The 22430-nt window shown below is 38.5% G+C and overlaps 1 protein-coding gene across 3 annotated transcripts in view; it reads right to left on the bottom strand.

Moving 5' to 3' along the window:
• Positions 1-22430, bottom strand: part of VCAN (versican) — a 106588-nt gene that overhangs the window by 36146 nt on the left and 48012 nt on the right. For all 3 annotated transcript variants that reach the window (XM_072958432.1, XM_006197630.3, XM_006197631.4), the window contains one exon: positions 321-5549. In XM_072958432.1, coding sequence (XP_072814533.1) covers positions 321-5549 — 5229 coding nt within the window. The remainder of the gene's footprint in view (positions 1-320; positions 5550-22430) is intronic.

The following is a 22430-nucleotide window of genomic DNA, read 5'->3' on the forward strand; positions in this document are numbered from 1 at the left end:
CAAAACAATACTTCCGTTGAGAGTAAAACAAATTGAATTTTTACACCATTGACAATTAAAATTTTTCCATGTTGCGACTGCATGTTTTTTCTTAAACCCAGAAAAATACAAAGAATATCTTTAAAGCCCCCAAATAATCTATACTTACTTTCTTTGCATCTCATTATGGACTCAATACTATGGCCTGTCCTGCCATTATGTGAATACAAAAAAAACTTCACTGGTTTTAACATCGCAATAAACATTATATACACATACATGATAGGACCAAGGGACTGTTTCCAAATTTGGAAACAGATTTGTCAATGTTGTGACCTTACCTGGTAAATAGATTGCTGTGCCTTCCACTGACTCTTCATTAATGCCAATCAGGAAACTGGTTTCATTAGAAGTTTCCAGAAGGGGAAATGGTGGTGTTGCAAACTCAGTATTTAACTCTGTGGTGCTTAGTGTTGCCTGATTATCAGAATCAAGAATTCTCGCCGACACTTGCTGTTCTGATGTTGCTACTGTGGAATCCTCCCCTCTGATCAAAACTCCTTGTGTTTCAGGGTTTATTTCCAGAGAAGAAGGAATGGTGGGCCTCTCAGAAGTCTGTGGGCTGGGCTGAGGCATCACACCTGCCTCAACCCCATAAATCACAGAAGCAGAAGTAGAGTGTGGCCATAGCGTAGCACCTTCTAACGTAACTTCACTTGCAGCTGTGACAACAGTCCCAGACTCAGGTATTCTAATACTGGGAAATACCTTGACTGTTTCTCCAGAAAGCTGAGCACTGGTTTCGTTTTGGGAATCCTGGGCAATCTCAATTTCTTTTTGAGCATTTAGTTCTGTGGTAGTAGACGCTTCCGTTTGTTTTAATAATGTAGGCTGACTTTCATTTTCCGAAGACTCTAATTCTGTGTCAGGAGATGAGGATGGAGGCTCAGTTACGTGAAAGTACTCTTCACTTGAGGGTTTGAAAGTTGCTTCAACATATATAGGTTTTCTTGGGGGTACTTGAGATGTGCCAGCATCTGCACGCGGCAGAGCACTTGGCTGGGGGCCCTCTGAGTGTTCAGAGGCTTCACTGCCTAAGTGGACAGTGAGTGGAGGAGATGATGGTGTCTGAGAAGACAGCTTTGCAAAGGCTGAAACTGCTGATGTATCAGTGGAACCTGGGGGATTGGATCCTTCCATCATATCAGGTGCCTCTGTTAAACTCTGAGCCATCATGTAGGTAGTACCAATACTTACGTAGGAGGTAGGTTCTATCAGTGCCTCCTCAGCCCCTGAAGAGAATTCTGGCTGAAGAGAAGGGCCTACATGTTTCTTTTCTTCATCCTCATCCTGTGTCCTTTCCAAATGGCCCAAAGTTGCTATTATTTCACTTTGGTCCGCAATAGCTTGACCATCAGACAAAGTGCTTGATTCAAAGATGTCATCCAGGGTTTTTGCTTCCATTTTTGGTTCTTCAATCTCTGGATTAACTGTGGCAGACTTACTGGGAATGGGCAAGGATGTTGCTGTGGGAAGCAAAACATCTAATTCTGTTTCTGTGCTAGGGATGGGGATTCCAGTTGTGAAGACAGAGCCCAGGTGATCCAACTGACTTCGGTCTTCAGGAGTCACTGAATCATTTTGTGTTGCCTGAGTGTCCAGAAGAGTATCACCAGAGGCCTCAAAGTCTTCCTCAGTTAAAGAGAGGTTAACAGCTGCCTCATGCTTCTCTTGAACTTGAGTACTGTCTTCATAACTGCCATGTTGTCCTGAGGGTACCTCTGGATCGATGTCCGTTTGCATTCCCAGGATGTCTTCATATATAGACTTAGTGTGATCAATATCTATGATAGTATTTTTATCTGACGTCAGCTGAGGCAGAATTTCAAGGATGGTACTCTCTGTAATTGTCAAAATTAAATCCTTGTCCTCTTTGTCCAGATCTATAATAATATTTTCAGTGGCTTTTCTTCTGTCAGGTTTTAAGGTAGAATCCTCGAATCCCCTGAAGTGGTCTTGGACAGCATCTGCAGTACCTTCTGTGGACCTCTCATATGACGTTGTACTTGACAGTGTGCTAGTTGGATCCGGGGAGCTTTCATTCTGCTCTGGATGAAGAGGCATCATTGAAATTGTTGGGAATCCATCAACGGTAACAGCCTTAGTGCTTGGAACCTCAGGATGTTTTGCCGGGGATCTATCAGAAACAAATGTGGTGCTTCCTCGCCTAGTTGCCTGAGTAGTTCCAGAAGCATGGACTAAATCAACCACATCCAATTCCCCAGATCCTTCTCCAGAATGTTCATAAAACAAGTCAGATGGTTTTGGTGTTGATGTAACAAATCCTTTGGCCACTTCAAGACCAGGAGTTCTAGCCAGAAAATCAGTGGAAGAGGTTGCTGCGCCTTTAGTTTCTGCTGTTGAAGAATTCTCTTTAGAGACTTGATCAGCCATAGGCTGTGGTCTACTAGTCTGGATTTCTTCTGCCCAATGGTGTGTCTGACTTGTTCGATGTTCAGTGTCTGTGGAGAAAGTGAGAGGTGCTGGAGAGGGCCCTTCAGTTCTGGTGTCACTTAAAATTTCTAGGAAGGTTGTGCTGGCTGCTGTCTCACTATCTTCAAAAATGCTGTTTGTTTGGGAAATGAGTGGTCTAATTTCACTTTCCACAACTCCCATTCCCTCATAGTCTCCAGTTGTACCATTTAGGGTGCTGGTTTCAAAACTTTGCACTTGAGAAGTCTGGGGATATAATGTGCTAGTGACTTGTTCCATGTCAGTAAAATTCACTGATACTGTGGTTGGCAAAATTTCTTCTCCTGATCCCAGTCCAGAGAATAAAAGATCAGTATCTGACTCTTTAACTATTGGTCTCATAACTTTGGGAAAGGGTTTCCTACTTTCTTCCTCTTTGATTGTTGAACCTGTAATTACACTTTCAGCTGGTACTGATGCAGTCACCGAGGCAGTAGCTAAGAAAAAATGGGATTTCTCAGTAACTTCAGGAAGAGTTGTGTATGATTCCAAGCCCGGAGAGTCTAGATTTGGAGTAGACATGTCACCTAAGGAAATGCCTTCCTCCTCAATTTCCTTATCAGTGCTGTAAGTTTTCTTGGTTGTCAGTGTAGAATAATCTGTGCTTTGGAGTCCAATTTCAATAAATGTTTGTGAATCAAAACTTGTTTGTTCTGGTGCAACAGAGCTTTGAGGAGATTCAAGGGACTTCTGATCTTGGATCTTTTCTTCTGCCACTACTTCACTTTCATTTCCTTGCCTTACAGGGTTGACTTCTTGTGTGACCCATAATGTGTCTGGCTCCACGGTCTGGGGAAAGTCCACTGAATCCATGCCGTCAACCTCCACTTCTCCCTTTTCCATTGAAGCTTTAGTGCTTTCAGCTTCCACTGTTGGCAAAATGGTGGATCTTTTATCAGCTTCATCGATAACACCTTCTTCTCCCAATCCTTGGTCAATAATTGGGGAATCTGTATTGGAGACATTTCCCATAGCACTGGGAAACACTTGGTCACCAGAGCTGCTTAGTGAGACCAGTTGGTCACCTGAGCCCTCAGCTGAGGCTGGGAACTCTTCCCAAGGGAAGGCTGAAGTGCTGACCACAGTGCGACCAGGTCCTTCTGAGTCAGCTCTGTGATAAACGTGGGCCGAAGTAGGTCTTACAGATGGTGAAATTTGGGTATCCTTAAATGCTGCATCCCCAGAGCCTTCCACCATGACTGTTTCTTCTTTTGTTATGGGAGTAGACACTGTTGAGTATTCTCTAAAGTCACCACTGAAATCTTCCTCCAAAGGAAAATCTGTAGAAAAGCCCTTTATTTCTGCCCCATGATTTGGCTCCCCTGAGATCTCTGAAATCAAGTTTTCCTTGGATGTTTGGCTTATAATTTCAGCAACCTCTCTGTCCATTGCAGTACTCAAATCCAGTCCAGTTGGCTCAAAAGGGAATAGAGTTTCCACACGTGGGGACAAAGTGCCAGCTGTTTCCTTTTGGGTTTGAATTTCAGACCCTACGTTCAATGAAAATGAAGAAACGGTGGTGGTTTCTGGGTCGGCAGCAGTTTCTCCAGAGCCCAGCTCCATAAAGAGAGAAACGGGGCTCCCTGGAACAATGGACAGCCCTTCCCAAGCCCCAGGTTGCCTGCTACTGCTGGGCTCGGTGGTCTGCGCCCCCAGACTGTCTAAAACATTTGTTTCTGTAAAGACAAGAGTAGAACTTGTCATTTCCCTTTCAGACAGTGTGGGTGTCGTCAAGGACATGAAACTCTTCCTGGTAGCAGAGGCTGAAGCACTAGCTGTCACTTCACTTGAGCTTTCGAATTCAGAGGGTAACATTAAGTGATCTGATCTCTGTGTGGGCGAATGTACCTCAACTGTAGAAGCTGTGCCTGTAGTTCCCTTCTCCTCATCTTCCCTCTCCTTTCCCTCAGGAGATATCCTGAAGACCCACTCAACAGTGTCTGTCTCCCTTACAAACTTGGTAGGCACTACAGCAGAAGGCTGTTCAGAAACCGAATAAACGGTGGGTGTAGGAACATTCAAAAGGCTTTCTGTGATCATTGTCTTGCTAGTGTCTAAAGTAACAAGTGAATCCGTAGTATTTTTCTGTGATAAATCAGTTACCATGGCAAACATTTTATCTTTATCTTCTTCTGCTTCCCCAGAGCCTTCTGGAATTGGAATAGAAGGACTCCCCGAGAACTCTACACTTTGTCTAAGGGCTATTTCCACCCAGCTTTCCGCCGTGGACAGTGGCTCATCAGGCCGTGGACTTCCTGTTAAGGTAAACGATACTTCCTCTGAAATGTCTGCTGATGCAGAACTTGGAACGGCACTTGGGGTGTACGTGCTGAAAGTACTTCTTCCTGCCTCTTCACCAAATGTTCCTTCTGTAGCCCTTGAAAAGACTATTTTCTGAGATTCTTGGTCAATGCCAGCATTCCCCGAAGACTCTTCAGGAAAAAGAGGTACCAATTCAGTATGCTGGTGCATCAGGTAATCAAGTTCAGGACTTTTCTTTGTGATCGACTCTGGTCCCTCTGAGGCTTCTCCCTCAGGGACTGGGACCGTGGGGAAAATCTCAGGTTCGCCACTTGAAAAATGTTCTGTTGTTTCAGGGTAAGTCTCAGGTCTCCATGTAATTTCAAGGATTTCAGTTGTTTCTTTAGATTCATTAGGTTGCATGGCAGTAGACAAGCCAGTCTTGGTGATTACAAACTGATGACCGTCAGTTTCACTGCTGTCTGAAAAATTCTGAGAGGGTGCAACACTTTCGAACTGGCCACGCCTAGCTTCCGCAGCCTCTGGGTCCTTGGGCACAGTGGTGACTAGATGCTTCCCATTTATGTACTGCACGGAGGGCGTGGTTGTGACGTCAGTAGCGTTCTCACAGTCCTCGTCTTCCCCTTCATCTTCTTCACTGTGGTATATATCAATTTCAATTAACTCAGGTAAAATTTCAGCAATTAGCTCATGCCTTCGGTCTGTTTCTTCACTACAGTCTTCTTTAGATTCTGAATCTATTGGATGACCAATTACACTCAAATCACTCATTCGATCTGAAAAAAACAAAGAGTTTTCACAATACTTAAATAGAAGATTTGGCAGTGTAGACAGAAGAAATCGCTAGCAAGGCTGGCTGATCACACTCTCACACACAAAGGAGTCAAATCTTTTCACGTTACATCAAACACCCTTCCGTACACAGTTATCAGCCTTCACATTTGCTATTTTAATTAACGATGGGAAAAATGCATCCCATAAGATTGTGCAACAGCTTAGGAAAACTCTTCCACATGTTTAACAAAGCAACGTCCTTAAAATGAAACCAGGAAGCAGGTACACATATTGTAATCGTGGAATGAAGGGATTCATCTTTGCGTGAACCGGAAGAAAAAAAAATTAAAAGTTAACACCACTTCACCAGATCACACAGGAAAAGCGTTTGATTGCTGTCCTTTATGTAAGGGATGCTTAGACACCCTCTATTCAGTAAGGAAAGAAGAGATTCCTTCTGGCCTCTTGTCGTAATTTGTCCTAGAGAAGACTGTTTTTAGAAAAGTAAAAGAAGGTTTCTTTACAGCCTTTCACAGTACAATGATAACCCCACCCCAGTGCAACCGTGAGACAAGATTTAGCTGCATAGGCTGCAGCCACATCCCACACACGAGGGCAGGAGGAATCTTTTGCGGTGGGGAAATAGAGGAGTGGCGGCGCAAGGGGGTCTCTGCGCAAGGATGGCTTACTGAAAGCACCAGGAAAGAAGAACCCACCATACTTTTACACCTTTATCCTTCATGAGAGATGACTGAATCGGGTCAGTTATCATTTTTTAAATTAACCTTTTCGCCAGAGGAATTCAGGAGTCACGTCTAAACATTTGAACTAGCATACTCTTAGATACTGTCCTCAGAACATTTCCTAGATTGCAGATCGCCACAGGGCACCAACCACGAAGCCCAACTGAATTTTCTGTCGCAGGAAATACACCAGCGAAGCTCCTCGTCCTGACACAGGAGGGAGGGCATTCTGGGCCCTCACTCTCATCAGAGTGGCTCTCACTTTCACCTTGTCCTAGGAAAGGGTCCTGCCACTATGGCTCTCCCAGTCTCAGTGTCATGGCAGTGTAAAGAGTTGCCCGTGGGTGTGCTGACCCAGGAAGAAGACAAAGAGAAGCACGGAGGGCTGCCCAGTGTCTTGCCCTCCTGCCCTCAGGAGTAACGCTGCAGAATTAGCTCTCAGCCTGGCCCCGATCCCAGCCACACACGCTTAGGTGGAACCTGAGAATGTACAGGAGGAATAATGATGACGAAGTCACCCCTGCCCCTCATCGGCAGGGAGGTCACTCCTATTTCGAGAAGCCTCTCCCTTTGGCCTATGAAAGGATCAACATCTAGCATTTACTGATGTCCAAATAGAAAGGAAAACTCTATTGAAAAGGTAACAGTACTGCTGTATTCTTTATGTCAACATAAATATAGAAGCATATGAACTATCAGTAGAAACTCTATGGAGCGCCTTCTGTTCTTAACTATGCTTGGCTGAAAAAAAAAACCCAAGACTACAAGACTTTACGTAACTAGAAGATATACTGTATTTACATTTATCCCTCTCATTCTAATAAAAATAAAAAAGAAAGCTTTTTGTCTCTATATCCCAGCGTATGTTCACTGTATTGTGTCCATAAAATAACTATTTGTGTTGAAGCGGGTTATTCTTACCCAACTATATGTCCTCCCTATTTAACTTTCACATATGACAGTCAATTTTTACATCTCCACTCCACACATTCAGCCTTTCAACTACATAAACAAAGGCATGTAGGTATTCAAATGAATGAAAACTATTTCTATCATAAAGAGAAGTGAGATCAATGCATAAATCTAGTATATTATAAAAATATAAAATGAATGTAGATGGTTTCTGCCACAGATGTTGCAACTATTCCTAATTACCAAACCAAAGAAAATGACTAAATACCTTAATTTTTTTCAAAATATGTAATTAAAAGAATAAGTTCATTCAATGTTAGATCACTAAAGTTGTTACTCTGATCTTATAGTGCCTTGTGGTATATATGTTTTAAAAGAAAACATCTTCAGAAAATAAACACCTTTTAATATGGTTTGTGTTGAAGCCTACCTTTTGCTAAGAAATAAGGATGTGAGAGAAAATATATGCATATGCATGTATAAGCATATGAGAGAACACATTTAAATGCCATCTATACAAATGAATCTCCTAAAATATCACATCAATGATCTTATCTAATCATCAAATCAAGTAGTCTCTCATTGTTAATACTATTTGAACATAATTGAATTAAGCTGGATCAGTTAAACTACTCTGCACAACTTTGTAGGATTTAACTCCAGGAATTTCAAAAATATGCTTATCTTAAATTGCTTATAGTATCGTTTTACATACAACTCTTTTCATTAGGTTATATTACATACAAATAAAGATAGAATTCACTACTAAGCAGTATCACACACATAGATGCTAAATTCTCACAGCATCTTTCATTTAAATACAGAAAGAATTTTAATAAGAAGCTTGGGTTTGTGTCAAGCATATAAAAAATCCCCATCATATTTTGTACCTTTTTATAAATAGTGGAGATTAAACTAACCATTCAGCCAAGCTTCTCCAGCCAAACACAAGGATAAATAAGGAAATAACTGCTCGATATTCTTTATTTATAAACTCCTAGGCCAGGAGTGGGGTAAAAATACTCAATGCTATGACAGATTTGTATGGATTTCTAAGTAAATTTCTTACTTTTAAAAATAATTATTTAAAAAAAAGTGATATAAACATATCCCACAATCTTCTTAGTGAATAATTATAGATAGAAGTTCTGTCAAGTTTGATGTTGGTAGCTCTAAAAATAAGTGGGGTGGAAAAAAGCAGAAAAAAAGGAGACACTGAGGCATGTCAGTGTGTCAGATGTCAGCATGTCAGAGATAATGACCACATATGATACAGCTCACTTACATGTTTGACAAACGAATGAATACTTTAAAATAAAATGTTTTTTTCTAGCAAAGAAAACGAAGAACTCTAATTGTAAATCACCAACTTAGATAATAATTTCATTGACTATCAACTCTGATTAAGTTTACTTAATCCAATCAATTAAAGACCCTGACATTCCCTTTATAGTCTCTAATTTTAGTTCAATAAGCAAAGTATATCATTCTTTTAGTCCATTTTTCACTTGATTAGGAATACTAACATTTCCTATTGCTCATAAATCTATGAGGACTTCCTTAGCATTTTGGACCATCATGTTGGAATATTTCACCAAAAGGCTGTCAGATGCAGTATATTCCATTTTCTAACCTAAATAAATATCACAATATTTCAATCACAGCCATACAAACACAGCAGGGAGTGATCTTTGCATATGCTTCACAAACACAGCTAAGCATCAATGGGTTTTAGCATGCAAAATTAAATTCCCTACCACAACCATGCATAGCACACAAACATGTTATCTCTCCAGGACCAACTGACTACACAAAATTTACTGAGTACCTATTATCTATCAGACTGTATGGCAGACCCATGTTTACCAACATTACAGAGATCTAAGATCTCCAAGGAGTAATTAATGTTCCCACTCTTAGATGAACAAGTTCTTATAAAAGACCGCTGTATTTTAGAATTTTATTCTAATGGTAGTATAACTTCTATTTGGATTCCAAGGATATTTTCCAAGTCTCTCTATTTCACTCTGAAACTCTGGCAAGTGCTCTTGCCAATAGGTTAGAGAAATGGCCTTACTAAATAAACTCATTTCTCCCTATTTTAAAAGGACACTTTTTGAGTGCACCTATTGCCAATGTACCAATCATTAAATTGAAGTTAGGATTCCTTCCTCCAGCTGCCTTCCAAGTATCTGATCTGACTTGCCTTCAGAATGGTAGAAAACAGAGGAATGTTTGAAGCTATTTCACTTTATGCATCTCATTGTAGCTTGAAGCTGGCAATGACCAAAGAACTATCAACACATCACAACAAACAGTGATCGAGAAGAAAAGATATATTTTTACAAAGTGCTCATTGGATACGTAGTGTGAAATGTTCTACTAAATGAGAATTCTTAAATAAAACAAAGATAGAAAATGAGAGTAGAAATTATTTTGTTCCGTTTTTCTGAAAGGAATATTCTCACAATTAAGTTACTCATATTTATTATTGAAATAAATTGTGTTAACTTCCAAATAGTTTCTTCAAATTTCTTAATATTGGTTTGAGGATGAGGAAAACGTTCATTACCTAGGGCTTTGAAGTTAATTTTTTCCTGCCAATAGATTCTCTACAGATAAATCTATGTTTTATTGTCAGCGTGGCTAGTTTGTTCCCATACTTTGAAAATTTCATGAAAGCTACCTAGCATAGGCAGATAAATTCTCTCCTGCTACTGCCACCTACATCTCACCCATATTCCTATTTGCTCCCTTTGTTTATTTCATCTCTGAAATTACTTCTTCACCTTCCTTTCTTGTCACCACCCTCACCCACCACACATGTTATCAGAGAGTTGTAAGAGCTATAATTATTGCAGACCAGAAAAGTGTCTTTGTAGGGTGTGGCAGGGGGACACCTGCGTTATTGTGAAAGCAGGTATTTCATTACAAAATCGTGATCTGCTCTATTTTATATTAAGAGTGCAACCTAATGGAGTAATTAATGTTCCCACTCTTGGATGAACAAGTTCTTATAAAAGACTGCTCTATTTTAGAATTCTATTCTAAGGGTAGTATAACTTTTATTTGGATTACAAGAGTCAAACCACAGAACTCTTACACAGTGTATGTATAATCTTTTCTATGTTTATATGAATGTATTTTAACAGCTTGACTTAAATATACTGGTACCACGGTTAATAGATTTTTTTAATGGCATTTCACACAAAGCTTTATTGCTAGCTGACCTCAAATTATTCACCAAGTATTTTTAAGTACTTCACGGCAGAGTTTTGTAGACATAGCGCAAGTCTTCTAGTCATACTGTTACCAGACACAAAACATAGTTGCTAAGATGCAGAGGCAGCTGGCTAAAGTTCATGTTCTCTATAGGGAATTTTACAATTTAAGTTGAAGAGCTTTTAAGTAAATGTAAGTATATGCCAATCTACTCAGCAGAGATATATTTGGATTACATTAATTTATTAAAATAGATTTCATTTTAATATGCAACAAAAAAGATTTTGTTTCCTTATTTATATAATACAATAGACAGCCATACAGAAGTACTTGAGAAATACTTATAGAATTTAAGTAGAGAAAGCTTGAAGTTCTCTAAGATGTTTAAGTTTCCTAGCACATACCAATGAATCCAATGACCAGGCATAAACAAATGCTTCAATTTCATTCACCTTTGATGTGTTCATAATTAAAATAAAATGCTAAACAGCACCTTACGAAGCAAAGACAAGCACCTAATTCAAGTTTCAACTAGATTGTCTCAGATATCAGAAATTCCCCAACATTTTCAAAATCTGAGACACAAAAAATGGAGCCAACTCAGGATGCTGGAAAAATCTTGAGATTAGTGCTCAAGATATAAACATCCTCCCAAATCTTGTCAGTTGTTTTTGCATCCTTAATCACCTTAATAACTGAAAATCATGGATATTTATATCAATACCCAATTCTTCCAGACATGAGAGATTAAAGTCTGGGACATTAATACCGGATTCTGTGACCCATATCTCCCTATTAGCTCTGCTAGCTGAGGTTGATGTGGTGTGCCACCCAAGCATGTTTCTTACATTAACAGCTCCCTCTTGCTGAGTAAGGACCTCAATGTTTCTCAATTCATGAATTTTACACCCAGAAAGAGTAATAAACAATATAAGCATTTCTGATGGTCTGACTTTTGAGGCAGACGTGTTATGGGGATGATAAATGGGAATCATCTCTTTCCCCAACTTCAGATAATCCTCTAATAATGCTGTTCTTTCAAGTGGAAGGAATGTGTTTAGATATAGTCATCTGGTCTAAGTGCCCTTAAGGAGATATCATCGAGGGTAGGCTTTTCTTGCTTATAGAAGAGGACCAAGGAACTTCCTAACTTCCAATTTTTAGAGTCAGGGCTTTCCTGGAGAGCTTAATGAAGTAATTTTGGGGCCTTCAAGCATTTTTGAACAATAAGATAAAGAGCTGTGTGAAAGAAAAGACAGGCTATTTCAGTTTCTAAATGTTTCCTTGAAAGCAGGACAAACAAGCAAAAACCAACCAAAGAGCGATACTTCTATTGTCTTTTTCAATTTAGTGCTCCAACACTGTGTCAAAGCTTTTCACAGGTAGATAAACAGATGATAGCTAGCTAGCTAGCTAGCTAGCAGACAGAGATAATTACCAGCTATCCTAACACCAGAAAAATACTTTGGTCAGAATTGAGGATTTAAAATTCAAGTTAAAATCTCTGACTAAAGTAAAACAAATGCCTCTCATAAATAAAAATATATATACTTCCTTCTAAGCCCCCAAATTATAGTCACGAAGCCAAACTCTACTAAATACCATTTGATTTTAGTTACACCACTCCTTTTCTTCACAAGTCACCTCTTCCACCTGATCTCTTCAATAGGGTGTTGAAACAGTGCCATCACTGTCCCCACATTTATCCTCTGCCTTTCATTCTCTGTTCTCATTCTCTGTGTCTCTGAGTTGGAGCCCCGCACCCCTATGTCCCCATCTCAGTATCCTCCTTACTCCCATCTCAGACTTCTGTTCAACAAGAATTCTCCTGCCCCCAACTTGGAATGCTTCATAAACCCTCCTTTGAATGAACCAGCCAAAGCCCTCAGTCTTCCCATCTGTCTGCACTAAAACTCCTCGGCCCAAGCTGGTTGTATCTCTAACTTGTATGCCGCAGAGGACTTAATGTCATATTGTTTCTTATTTTAAAATTCCCTAGTTGTTTTTATATTCTTGTCTCACCTTCCTTACTAAATTCTATATTCCATAACAAAAGTGAAGGGATCCTTTAAACACAGAATGCTCTTCATACTCTAGCCACTTAGCCCCTCTTTTGGAGAATTTAGTTGGAAGAATGTCAGTTATTTATCATCAAGAATGGAAAAGTTTACATTTACTAGTTTGATACTTCCTTTGAAAGATTTGCATTTTTTTTGGAATGAAGAAATTATTGTCTATTGGCTGCGATAATAGCTCAAATTCTGAGCTACAACTAAAGGATCATACAGATAATTCAAATACTAAAGACTGTTATGGTTATAACAATCAGATAATCTAAATGTGCAGGCACAGTCTCAATATTATTTTTATCATTCTTTTTCTTTCCAAGTCTAGCATCGGTACAGGCTGATATTATGGTGGTAATCACTGTTTTTCTCAAATGTAAATATATGATGAACAAGTTCACTTTGGCAGTACAGCCAAAAGAACCCTTAAGCCACAAGCATTCATATTTCCTTGGAGTTTCCATGCTGATAGAGAGAAGGTGATACAGGTACAGCAAAGTGAGGTATGCGGTTCTGGGTGATTCAAGATACATTCTCCACCCTTCACTATCACTTTTGATTCAATTACAACTACTCCTGAAACTCTAAAAAACATACATTTCAATGATATTTAATTCTATTTTCTTCTTTACTTACAAACACCAAGGTTCATTTAACATGTGTGAGAAAATCTCCACTTTCCAAAACATGATCAAAGACCACCATCTCACTCAGGGGAGACTGAATTAGACATTCTTTTCCTCCTTAAAACTGGTGAAGTACAGCTTAAGTTTGCAGAGGCTTCTAAAGCAGCCCCTTCCCCAGGAAGATCTATATTTTAGACCCAGTCTGAAGATTCACTAGGCAACAAAATCACATCCATTTAAAAATACAGATATTGAATAATAAAAAAAAGAGCAAATTTAAGAAAAGAAACCAACAACAAAAATACAAATGCCTGAGCCCCATCACTGGAAAGTCAGATTTAAGACGTTTGGCAAGAGATGGGGTGGTGGATATTTTTATCTGGAGGCTCCCAGGTTATTCTGATATAGAGCCAAGGTTGAGAAACAGTCCAAGCAATACTTATGCACTGGGAGATTTCCTGGTGCTTCTCAAACCCCTACACAGAATGGCATCATTGTTGGTCAGCTGGCTGATGCCTGGTTGGTGCAGCTCTGGGTCCTCCTGGGTCAGCTGGTTGGTTGCTCAGTGAGGGGACAGATGCCCAGAGTTCCCTGTGAGGCCAACGCTGAGACTCTTCCTGCTAAAGATACTTCTTATATTAACTAACTTCATATTACCTCTCCTTCTCCTTTTACTAAGGCAAGCAACTAGCCTTTAATACATATTCTTCTTGCTTACTAATTATTTCAAGTTGCCTTCCCGACTAAGCTATTGATTATTTTCTTTCCTCCAGCCACAAAGTACCTTGACTGAATGACTTTATTTCAACAAACCTTTAAAATATTTCCTGGGGGTGAGGAGATGGGCAGAGAATATTTTATCTGCAGAGAGTAAAATGGCTCTCCTATAGAGCAGAGCAAGGTGAGATTGCAATATAGTGAGGAAAAACAAGTACACTATATTACATTATACCCTACAGAAACATGTATTAATGTATTTTCTTTTCCCTTTCTCAACTTAGAAAAGCTGAAACCTACTATGTGCAGCATATAGCCAAAGAAACTAGTTCACCCTACAGAAACCAGGAATACTGTGGTACAGAATGAAAAGATAAAGTTACTAGAAGCCAGTCAAGGTGGCGTGTACTGATTATATTTTGGGTGCAAACAGGTCTGGGTGTAGTACTGTGATACAGTATTTTCAAATTTTCACAGACACGGATGCTGAAATATAATTAACTTTTCCTCTCACTCCGGAGATTCTTTCTTTCCAGTTTAAAATCTCCTATTTAGACTTTCAATTATTTATTTAAAAAAGCTTTACACATTATTACAATAATTCAAGCAAGTATTTAGAAGGTTCACCATCATTTATTTTCCTCCCCCAAATCAAACCGCTCTTTTTAAGAATAATTATAGCCTTTGTGCCAGTAGATAGGATTTTCCTCTTGACTCATACTCAAAAAAGTCTAAACACTGGCATATCTCTCTAAGGAACACAATTTTTAATAAATAAATAAACAAATAAATGCAATAAAATAGGTTCACAATTGTCCACATGATGCCCTAGATTGAAAGAATATTCTACCTTTTCTATTGCCTCAACTGCATTGTAAAAAAAAAATCTAAGTACTTCAACACAAATGAAAAAACTATACAACAGTTTTCACTAAAACACATCCCCACCCCCCTGAACCAAGGCCCCAATCTTGGAATCCTTCTGTCCCTAAAACCACTTATTAACCAGCTTTTCTTTTTGTATGTGTCAAACTCGCCTCACTGAGGCGTAACGTTATAAATTTTGTAAACTGACAAAAATGGGTATCGCCTTCTTAAAAACCAAATTTTCACTTTACCTCATTAACATAAAACCTCAGAGAGCACTTCTTTTTCCGTTTCTTTTATCCTACTCCTCCTCTCACCACACGTCTCTCCCCTTGGCTATGCCCCTCCCTCACAAAAGTTCTGAACACTGTCTGGGCCCATGAATACATTTTTTATTCATTGCACAAATGAATGATCTAAGAGCTATTAAGAAAGAAGAATGTAATCCCTGTGTAGAGAACTGGGGGTTTCCTTGACAACAGCAAAAAGACAGCAGGGAATGCCCATGTTTTCTATGAATATGCAAGAAGAGGTCTGGCCCAGCACCTGGAAAAATTTATAAAGAATTTGTAGAAAGCTCTTTGCTTTGAAAGAAAATTAAATTTGGTAGTTACCAAAAATCATAAGCCCAGTTTTCACACATGAAAAAGAGCAGAAAGTTAATGAATTTTACACGTAGAGACTACAGAATCAATACTGTAACTATATTTAAATTTTAAATAAGGGCTGCAGCTGCTTCTGATTTGCACCCAAAACAGCATCACTCTAGACAAACACAGTCCACAGAAGATTAAAGTTTCAACAAGCTCTCACAGTCAGGCAGACACTATAATATAATTATATATGGTTCCCTGTGGTATATACACATCATCTTGAATTTTAAGATAAGTCCACTTTTACCTATTTAGCACAACACAGTCTAAATCTTCCCATGTGTAGAAGCTGAGAGTGAAACAACTGCGGAAGCTGAGAGGGGATTAATTTGGACCAAGTCATTCCCACATGCCAGGCGCTGGGCTTGGTGCTTTCTCGTTGTGTTAAGGAGGGTTAAATGTGGGACGTCCTACCACTCTGACTGGAAAGCCTTCGAAGAGTCCCCCTTCTCTTTTAAACAATCTGGTGAGTTTGTAGTATTAGCATATATTTTTAATATTATAACAGCAGAAGCCTAGGTAGATCAATCAATTTACTCAAGACTGGACTGCAAATAACAATGCTGACTGTGAACTCAGGTCTGTTTCCAAAGGCTCTTTCTACTACATCAGTTGCCTCTTTCATGTGTCTTTTTGTGCAAACCAAATATCTGTCCATAGTCATTCAGGATATCACAGAGTGTGCTTCAAAAATCCAGTTCTAGTATAGTACTTAGTATATGGCAATTATTTGACTGTTGAATAAATGTATATTATATGTATGTGTTTGAAGGCATATGTGTGTGTGTGTGTGTGTGTATACACACAATCATCTTTGTTTCATAATCTCTGTTACTTGGAAAGAGTATTGTCACAATATAGGAAATATTATTCTTTCTATACAATAATTGTCATTACATCCATTTCACTGGCAAAAATTCTGACAGAAAACTTAAGAAATTCTTGGGTTCACAGTGCAGATAATCAAAGGACAGACTGATGCCATATTCTCCAACTTTTTGCAGCTGCTTCTGTAATACTGCTGATTCAAATTTTACTTGAATTAAGATGTCATAAACCTTTAAATCACCTTTTAGAGTATGCAGCCCACCCTTTAAAAAAGCAGTTTTATGCCATTTAACTTTACAGGTGTGTAACTCTAAACCATGACGCGTCAGGGGATATATTTTGAAAAGCTGAACGGACTTCACCTACAGAAGATGCTATCTTTATCAAAAAGTATCAACCATTGAAAAACAGAAGAGTGTGACTACTCCCTCCTGAGGAAGTTGGCTGACTCTCTCTGGTTTCCATGTATCTGTACAGGTTTCTAGGTGAATCCTAAGAAGGCATTCATCTTCTAAAGCAGGCAGTGCCCTCTCTATCATCCCAGACTTATTTGGGAAAATGCCTGATCACATGGGGGCTCCTTAGCCCTACTGGCGAACCTCTGTTGGGAAGCAATAGGCTAATAGATAGTTTCCAGTAACTTGTTTTTGATCTACCACTCCAACAGGGGCCAGCTTACACCTCTTCCTTATTCTCTGACTCCCCTGGGCCTTCATTGATTCCTTCTCTGCTGACCTCATCTGCCATTCACAACTGGTACCACATACCTAGAGCGTAATTATGTGTTTCTATACTGCATTTACATTTGATTGTGTTAACATTGGCTCCTCAAAATGCATTTAAAGTCCTTGGAAGCAGGGCCTACGATTTATGTCTATTTTATGCCCCTTTTAATATCTGTCAAAGGACTGGGAATGTAGTAGCTTCACCTGAAGATAATCCTTGATTGACTCCTCTGCTGGAAGACAACGTGTGCCTTTCTCTGGAGGTCACTGCCAATGAGAGCTAAGTGGTTTTGTCCATGGATAATGCCCCACCTCAGTAGTAGTTTTGATAATAGTGAGTTGTGATTGTAACTTCAGAAAGAATAGGCATTGGTTCATGTTAAGAAGACAACAAAGTTCCTATTAGCTGTCTACGGAACACCTCTTTTATTAGTAAACCTCAACCTGCGAGAAACACAGTTTCAGTTTCCTGAATTTTCCCTTGAGATCAGTGGGTTAATAAAATATTTATAGAGCATTTTAAAAACTGAAAGTCTATGTGTGTTTGTATGTGTGTCTGTATGTGAGTGTATGTGTTATACCTACAAAATATTTCACTTAGAAGGACTAAGTAAAAAGGAAACCTTTGATCTGTAGTACAGGGTTAAGCTCACTAATAATTTAGAAACATTAAGGCCAATTTTTTTTTCATACTATAGAAATGGAAGAAAGATAGGCAATCTTTTCTGTTTTCATTATTTGACTAATAGAACTCAATCCTTTTCTAGACTTTGGGCAGCCAAGCAGGAACGGGGGAAGCCATCCCGATTCCCTGCAAAAACAAATGTGCTTCCCTGGCAAGGAGCCACAGCTGGAGCTCAGCAAAGGGAACCACTCAAGTGTGCAGGCACCCGCCCCATCCACTTTCAGGGATATGCACTGAAATTCTGCAGGAAAGCAGCAGCCCAGAACCCAAGCTACTGATTTCAGGATGCTCTTCTCTTGCCAGGGCAGGCATCTGAATAGCATGCATTGTGCCCCATATTAGCTGCAAACTAAATCTAAGCCATCTACTCTTAACAAACTAATAGAATGCCAACGAGAAGCCTGTCTTTCCAGAGTCTATCTTCTTTCAGAAACTGATGGCTAGGGCAGCACCTGAACCAACAGGGGGTCATTATTCCTGTGAAGTCATTAGGGGAGAGAATTGACCCACTGCAAAAACGCTCCAAGGAATGCCAAGACTTAGACCAGTGCCGAAGTGTCAGACCTAGTGTGCCTCCAACTCCCATCTAGGATACTTTCTCTAGTTGTCTCATAAATTATCTCAGATTTAAATATGATAAAATACATAAAAAACCGTCTGAAGGTATCAAGCTGTAAGTGTATGCTTGATGATTTCGCTCTGCACATACATGTGATACTCTGAAATGTCATTATGTATGATTTTGATTACACATGGGCATCAAAAAGATTGAAACTAGGTTTGCTTAATTTGTTTTTTTCAGCATCATAGTTATTTAAAGGTAAATGTTCATGAATTTCGTTTCATTGTAGTGAGATAATATATATATATAATGAGATAATCAGACCAATTTAAAATATGTTTTTACTTTGAAAAAATCAATTCACTCAGGAATAAGTAAATGTTGCTGCTTCACTTTGCTTTTGTTCATTTTTTATGAGGGGGAGGTAGTTAGGTTTATGTATTTATTTCTATTTGGAGGAGGTACTGGGGATTGAACCCAGGACCTCGTGAATGCTAAGCCTGTGCTCTACCACTTGAACTATACCCTCTCCTACCCATTGCTCCTTAATTGTGAGTTAGCTAAATGGTGTTGTTCTCTTTCTAGCTGTGCTGTGAGGTACACGGTATTTTAGAAACTACCACCAGGGTGAGGGAGGGGTCCCAAGAAAGTGGGGCTCCTGTTCTTCCCTCTCAAACACTAACCAGAACAGCCACTCTTTTATCTACTCCCATTATGGGAGCCTGAATAAGATTTTGTTTGAAGAAAGGACTCTGATCCTATAATAATAAAAAAAAAAAAATCTGAAAGTAATTTTTCTAAATAATAAATTCTGTAGAAATGAAAAATACGTGACTTAAAAAAATTAGAGGAGACTATCTCGTGCTAACGTCACCTTTTAAAAACTGATGACTGTGAAATCACTGATATAAATATTGGCATTTGCCCACACATTGCCTGTTCTCAGAGCCAAAGTCCTTTTTCCTTACCCTTGCCTCAACATGATCACATTAGGAAAGTAAATCTTTAGCTTTATGTACATTTCTTGAATGTCCACACAAAAATGCAGATGGGATTAACCATAGGGAAATTATTTCTGAAGGATGTTAACCCATAAAGTACCATGATTCTCAATAAGGAAACAAAGCAAAATGAACCTAATTTAGAGGCTATTTTTGAGAAAATTATTTTTCTCAAAATGTCGTTAATGTTTACTATCATTTCATTCATAGTTTTATCAATACTTCATATTTATATCATTTTAGCTTGATATTAGCTTAACATCTGCCTTACATTTATATTTGGATAGATATAAATGATAAAACTAGCAAAAAAGAACACCTGACAAGACAAATGACATCAAGCAGGTCTGACATAGTATGCAGTATACATGAACTTGTATGTAGTATACATGAACTTGTATGTGGTATACATGAACTTGTATGTAGTATACATGAACTTGTATGTGGTATACATGAACTTGTTTCATAGGTGATAAGCTACCTATTTTAAGGTTAAAACAATGCACATTTGCACAATAATGTTTATATTATTAAATCTATATATCTTCAAATTATTCTTTGAGTTAAAAGTACCAGTATATCAGTTTTTAACAACATTCACGATCCTATTATACCAGCCTGTGACACTTCAGATGATTTCGAGGAGCACTTTTCAAAAAAAGGAAAAACATTCAGAACTGATAAAACTCTTCCTACATCTTTAAACTGTTAGACTTCATATAATTTCACAAAGAAAGGCTTTCAATAATTTTTCAAAATGCAGGTGTGCAAATTACTCCTGAAATAGACAGGAGTCATGTTTTCAGTATCCCCCGAACCACTGTTAAACACACCCTATAGCATTTTTCAGCTCATAAAAGTTTTATGAGCTGAAAAGTTCCTTCAGATTTTTTTAACTGCTAACTAGAGTTGCCCTCCAGCAACAACACCCTAAGTTGCTATTAAGATCCATTTGAGCAAATATAACATAAACGTGTCCTGCATAGCATGTTTTGTTTCATAGTAGTAAATTTTTTTTAAAAAACATCAAGATTTATACGACTTGCTGAGTGCACCAAAAAAGTTATGAATGCCTTGGTTTAGTGTAGCATGGGTGGTATTTCTGCTTACTCAGATATGTAGCATGTGTGGAGGGCAATTTTATGTTTGTGAATAGGTTTATACAAATTCATACATGTACCAAGGATTTTCCAGTTTGGAAAAATCTGCCTTGATACATAAAAAAGGTTGGTTTTTTAGGCAAATATATATTTTTCCTTATTAGTGTACACCTGCCTTAGAGCTCATTAATTTAACATCTGCTTTAGGGTTTTCCCTTACCAAAGTGAAAAAAAATGCTTGAAAAATTAAATTTCTCACAGAAAACAAATAAAATGACTATAAGCAGCTGGATCTGACTAAACCTCATTGTTTTATCAAAACAATATAACAGTGTTTTTAGTCTTAAGGAGAATGGCATATATAAAGCCCACAAAAATGACAGATGAGGAGGAGGGCGAGAGAGAGAGAGGACGGAGGGGACCAGACAGATACATGTTATTCCCGCTCCCCCACCTCCCGCACCACCCTGCCGACCCCACACACTCACTCACTGGAGACCTGTGCTGATGGATATAACCAAATATTTCCTTTCCATAGAGTTTTTTGACCTATTGTTACAATGCTGAACAAAAATGAGTTTGAAGGCAAATCATGGTCACATGTTTTAAAAGTGGAAGAAAGAAGAGGAAACGCCTAGTTGTGTTTTGAGACCCAGCTGAATTAAATGCACAATTCAAATAAAAATATGCATCTTTGTATACACGGTTTCTGAGTTAAGTTACTCAGACCCTTCATTTCAAGTAACCATCGTAAACTTAGATTTTTTTTCCTTCCTGATGACTGCCAATTCTTCCAGAGAGATCGAGTTTCACTTTTTCCATTTTGTAATTTGATCACCCTAACCTTAACGCGCAGTTTCCCATTTAGAAGAGTTTTTAAATGTGGAATTTTCGTGTTTTACTGTTTTCTATATTATTTGATTCAACTTAGCCTCTACACTAACAAGAGAGTAATCTAAATTGGGAAATTTTTCTTATAGTTAGTCAATGAAGTAATTTTTTAAAAATTCTCAAAAAAAAGCATTCATAGTAATCCCTTCTCACTTCTCTTCACTCCTGTTCTTTCTTTTTCATAGTAATATCTTACTGTCACTTTTCCAACCATGTAACAGCTGTCCTCACTCCCACTACTTGGCAGCTCATCTTCTCTCTCAACTCCAGTTCCAAGAGTCGGAAAAGGAAAGTAAGAGAGAAGAAATACGTTACAGTTTCCAAGAAACACCGTCACTAGCGGGAAAATAATGCTCCAACCCTGGCCTTGTTCAACTGTATTGAGTAGTAAGATTAAAGTCAACGTTCTGGGAATGCAGTCTCTTCTCTACTGCCCCGCAAGAGTTTTTACATTAAGAAAATTCTCGGTGATAGAAGCCAAGCTACCATCTAACAGCAGTGGAAGCCAGCTAACTTGACATTAGAGCGACCTGTGCTTCCAACAGGGGCACCCTGATCACGCTAATGAGGACAGCATCACTCTTCAGAAAAGGACATCTTGAAGGAAATATCCCAAGAGTAAGAGAGAAAGCCTGCTCAAAAGGCATTCTGCTAGCCCGACTTCTCAGAGCCAGGTCAAGGAAAAACGAGTATTCACTTAATTCACATATTAAAACCAGAATACAGCAACCTAACTAAAATCAATGACTTAACTTCTAAATTAAGAAAAGGCAAACAAACCTGAATAGATCTGTTGAACTATATACACTATATATTCTCAATTCAGCTTACCGAATTTAGAAGATAGTGTGGTCTGACCTTTAGGAAGGAAATAAGTTACGTTTGATGATGAAAGGTATTAATCAATGTAAAGAAACAGCTTTTAAGAATTTTGCCAGGGAGATAAAATATTTGAGCAGAATAGAAGGCACAAAGAGTATTTCTAAAAATCAAATACTTAAATCACAAAATAAGTAACATTACAGTCTGGATTTAGGGAACAGAGGTAATGCTGACATAGCCACTCTCTGAAATTATATTTGAACCAATAAATTATAGCACTTCCTGGAACTGAGAGAGATTGTATTTGTTCCAAATATTTAAAGCCTCATTAAAATACCCAAGGACAACAACTTAAAAATATGTTGAACTTTCTTTAAAATAACATTTAAACTACAGACCTAGTACCCACCCCACAAGTTGTATAATAATCTGCAAATCATGGAAGAGAAAAACCAAAACAAAC

Source organism: Vicugna pacos, chromosome 3, assembly GCF_048564905.1.
Source record: "Vicugna pacos chromosome 3, VicPac4, whole genome shotgun sequence".
NCBI lineage: Eukaryota > Metazoa > Chordata > Mammalia > Artiodactyla > Camelidae > Vicugna > Vicugna pacos.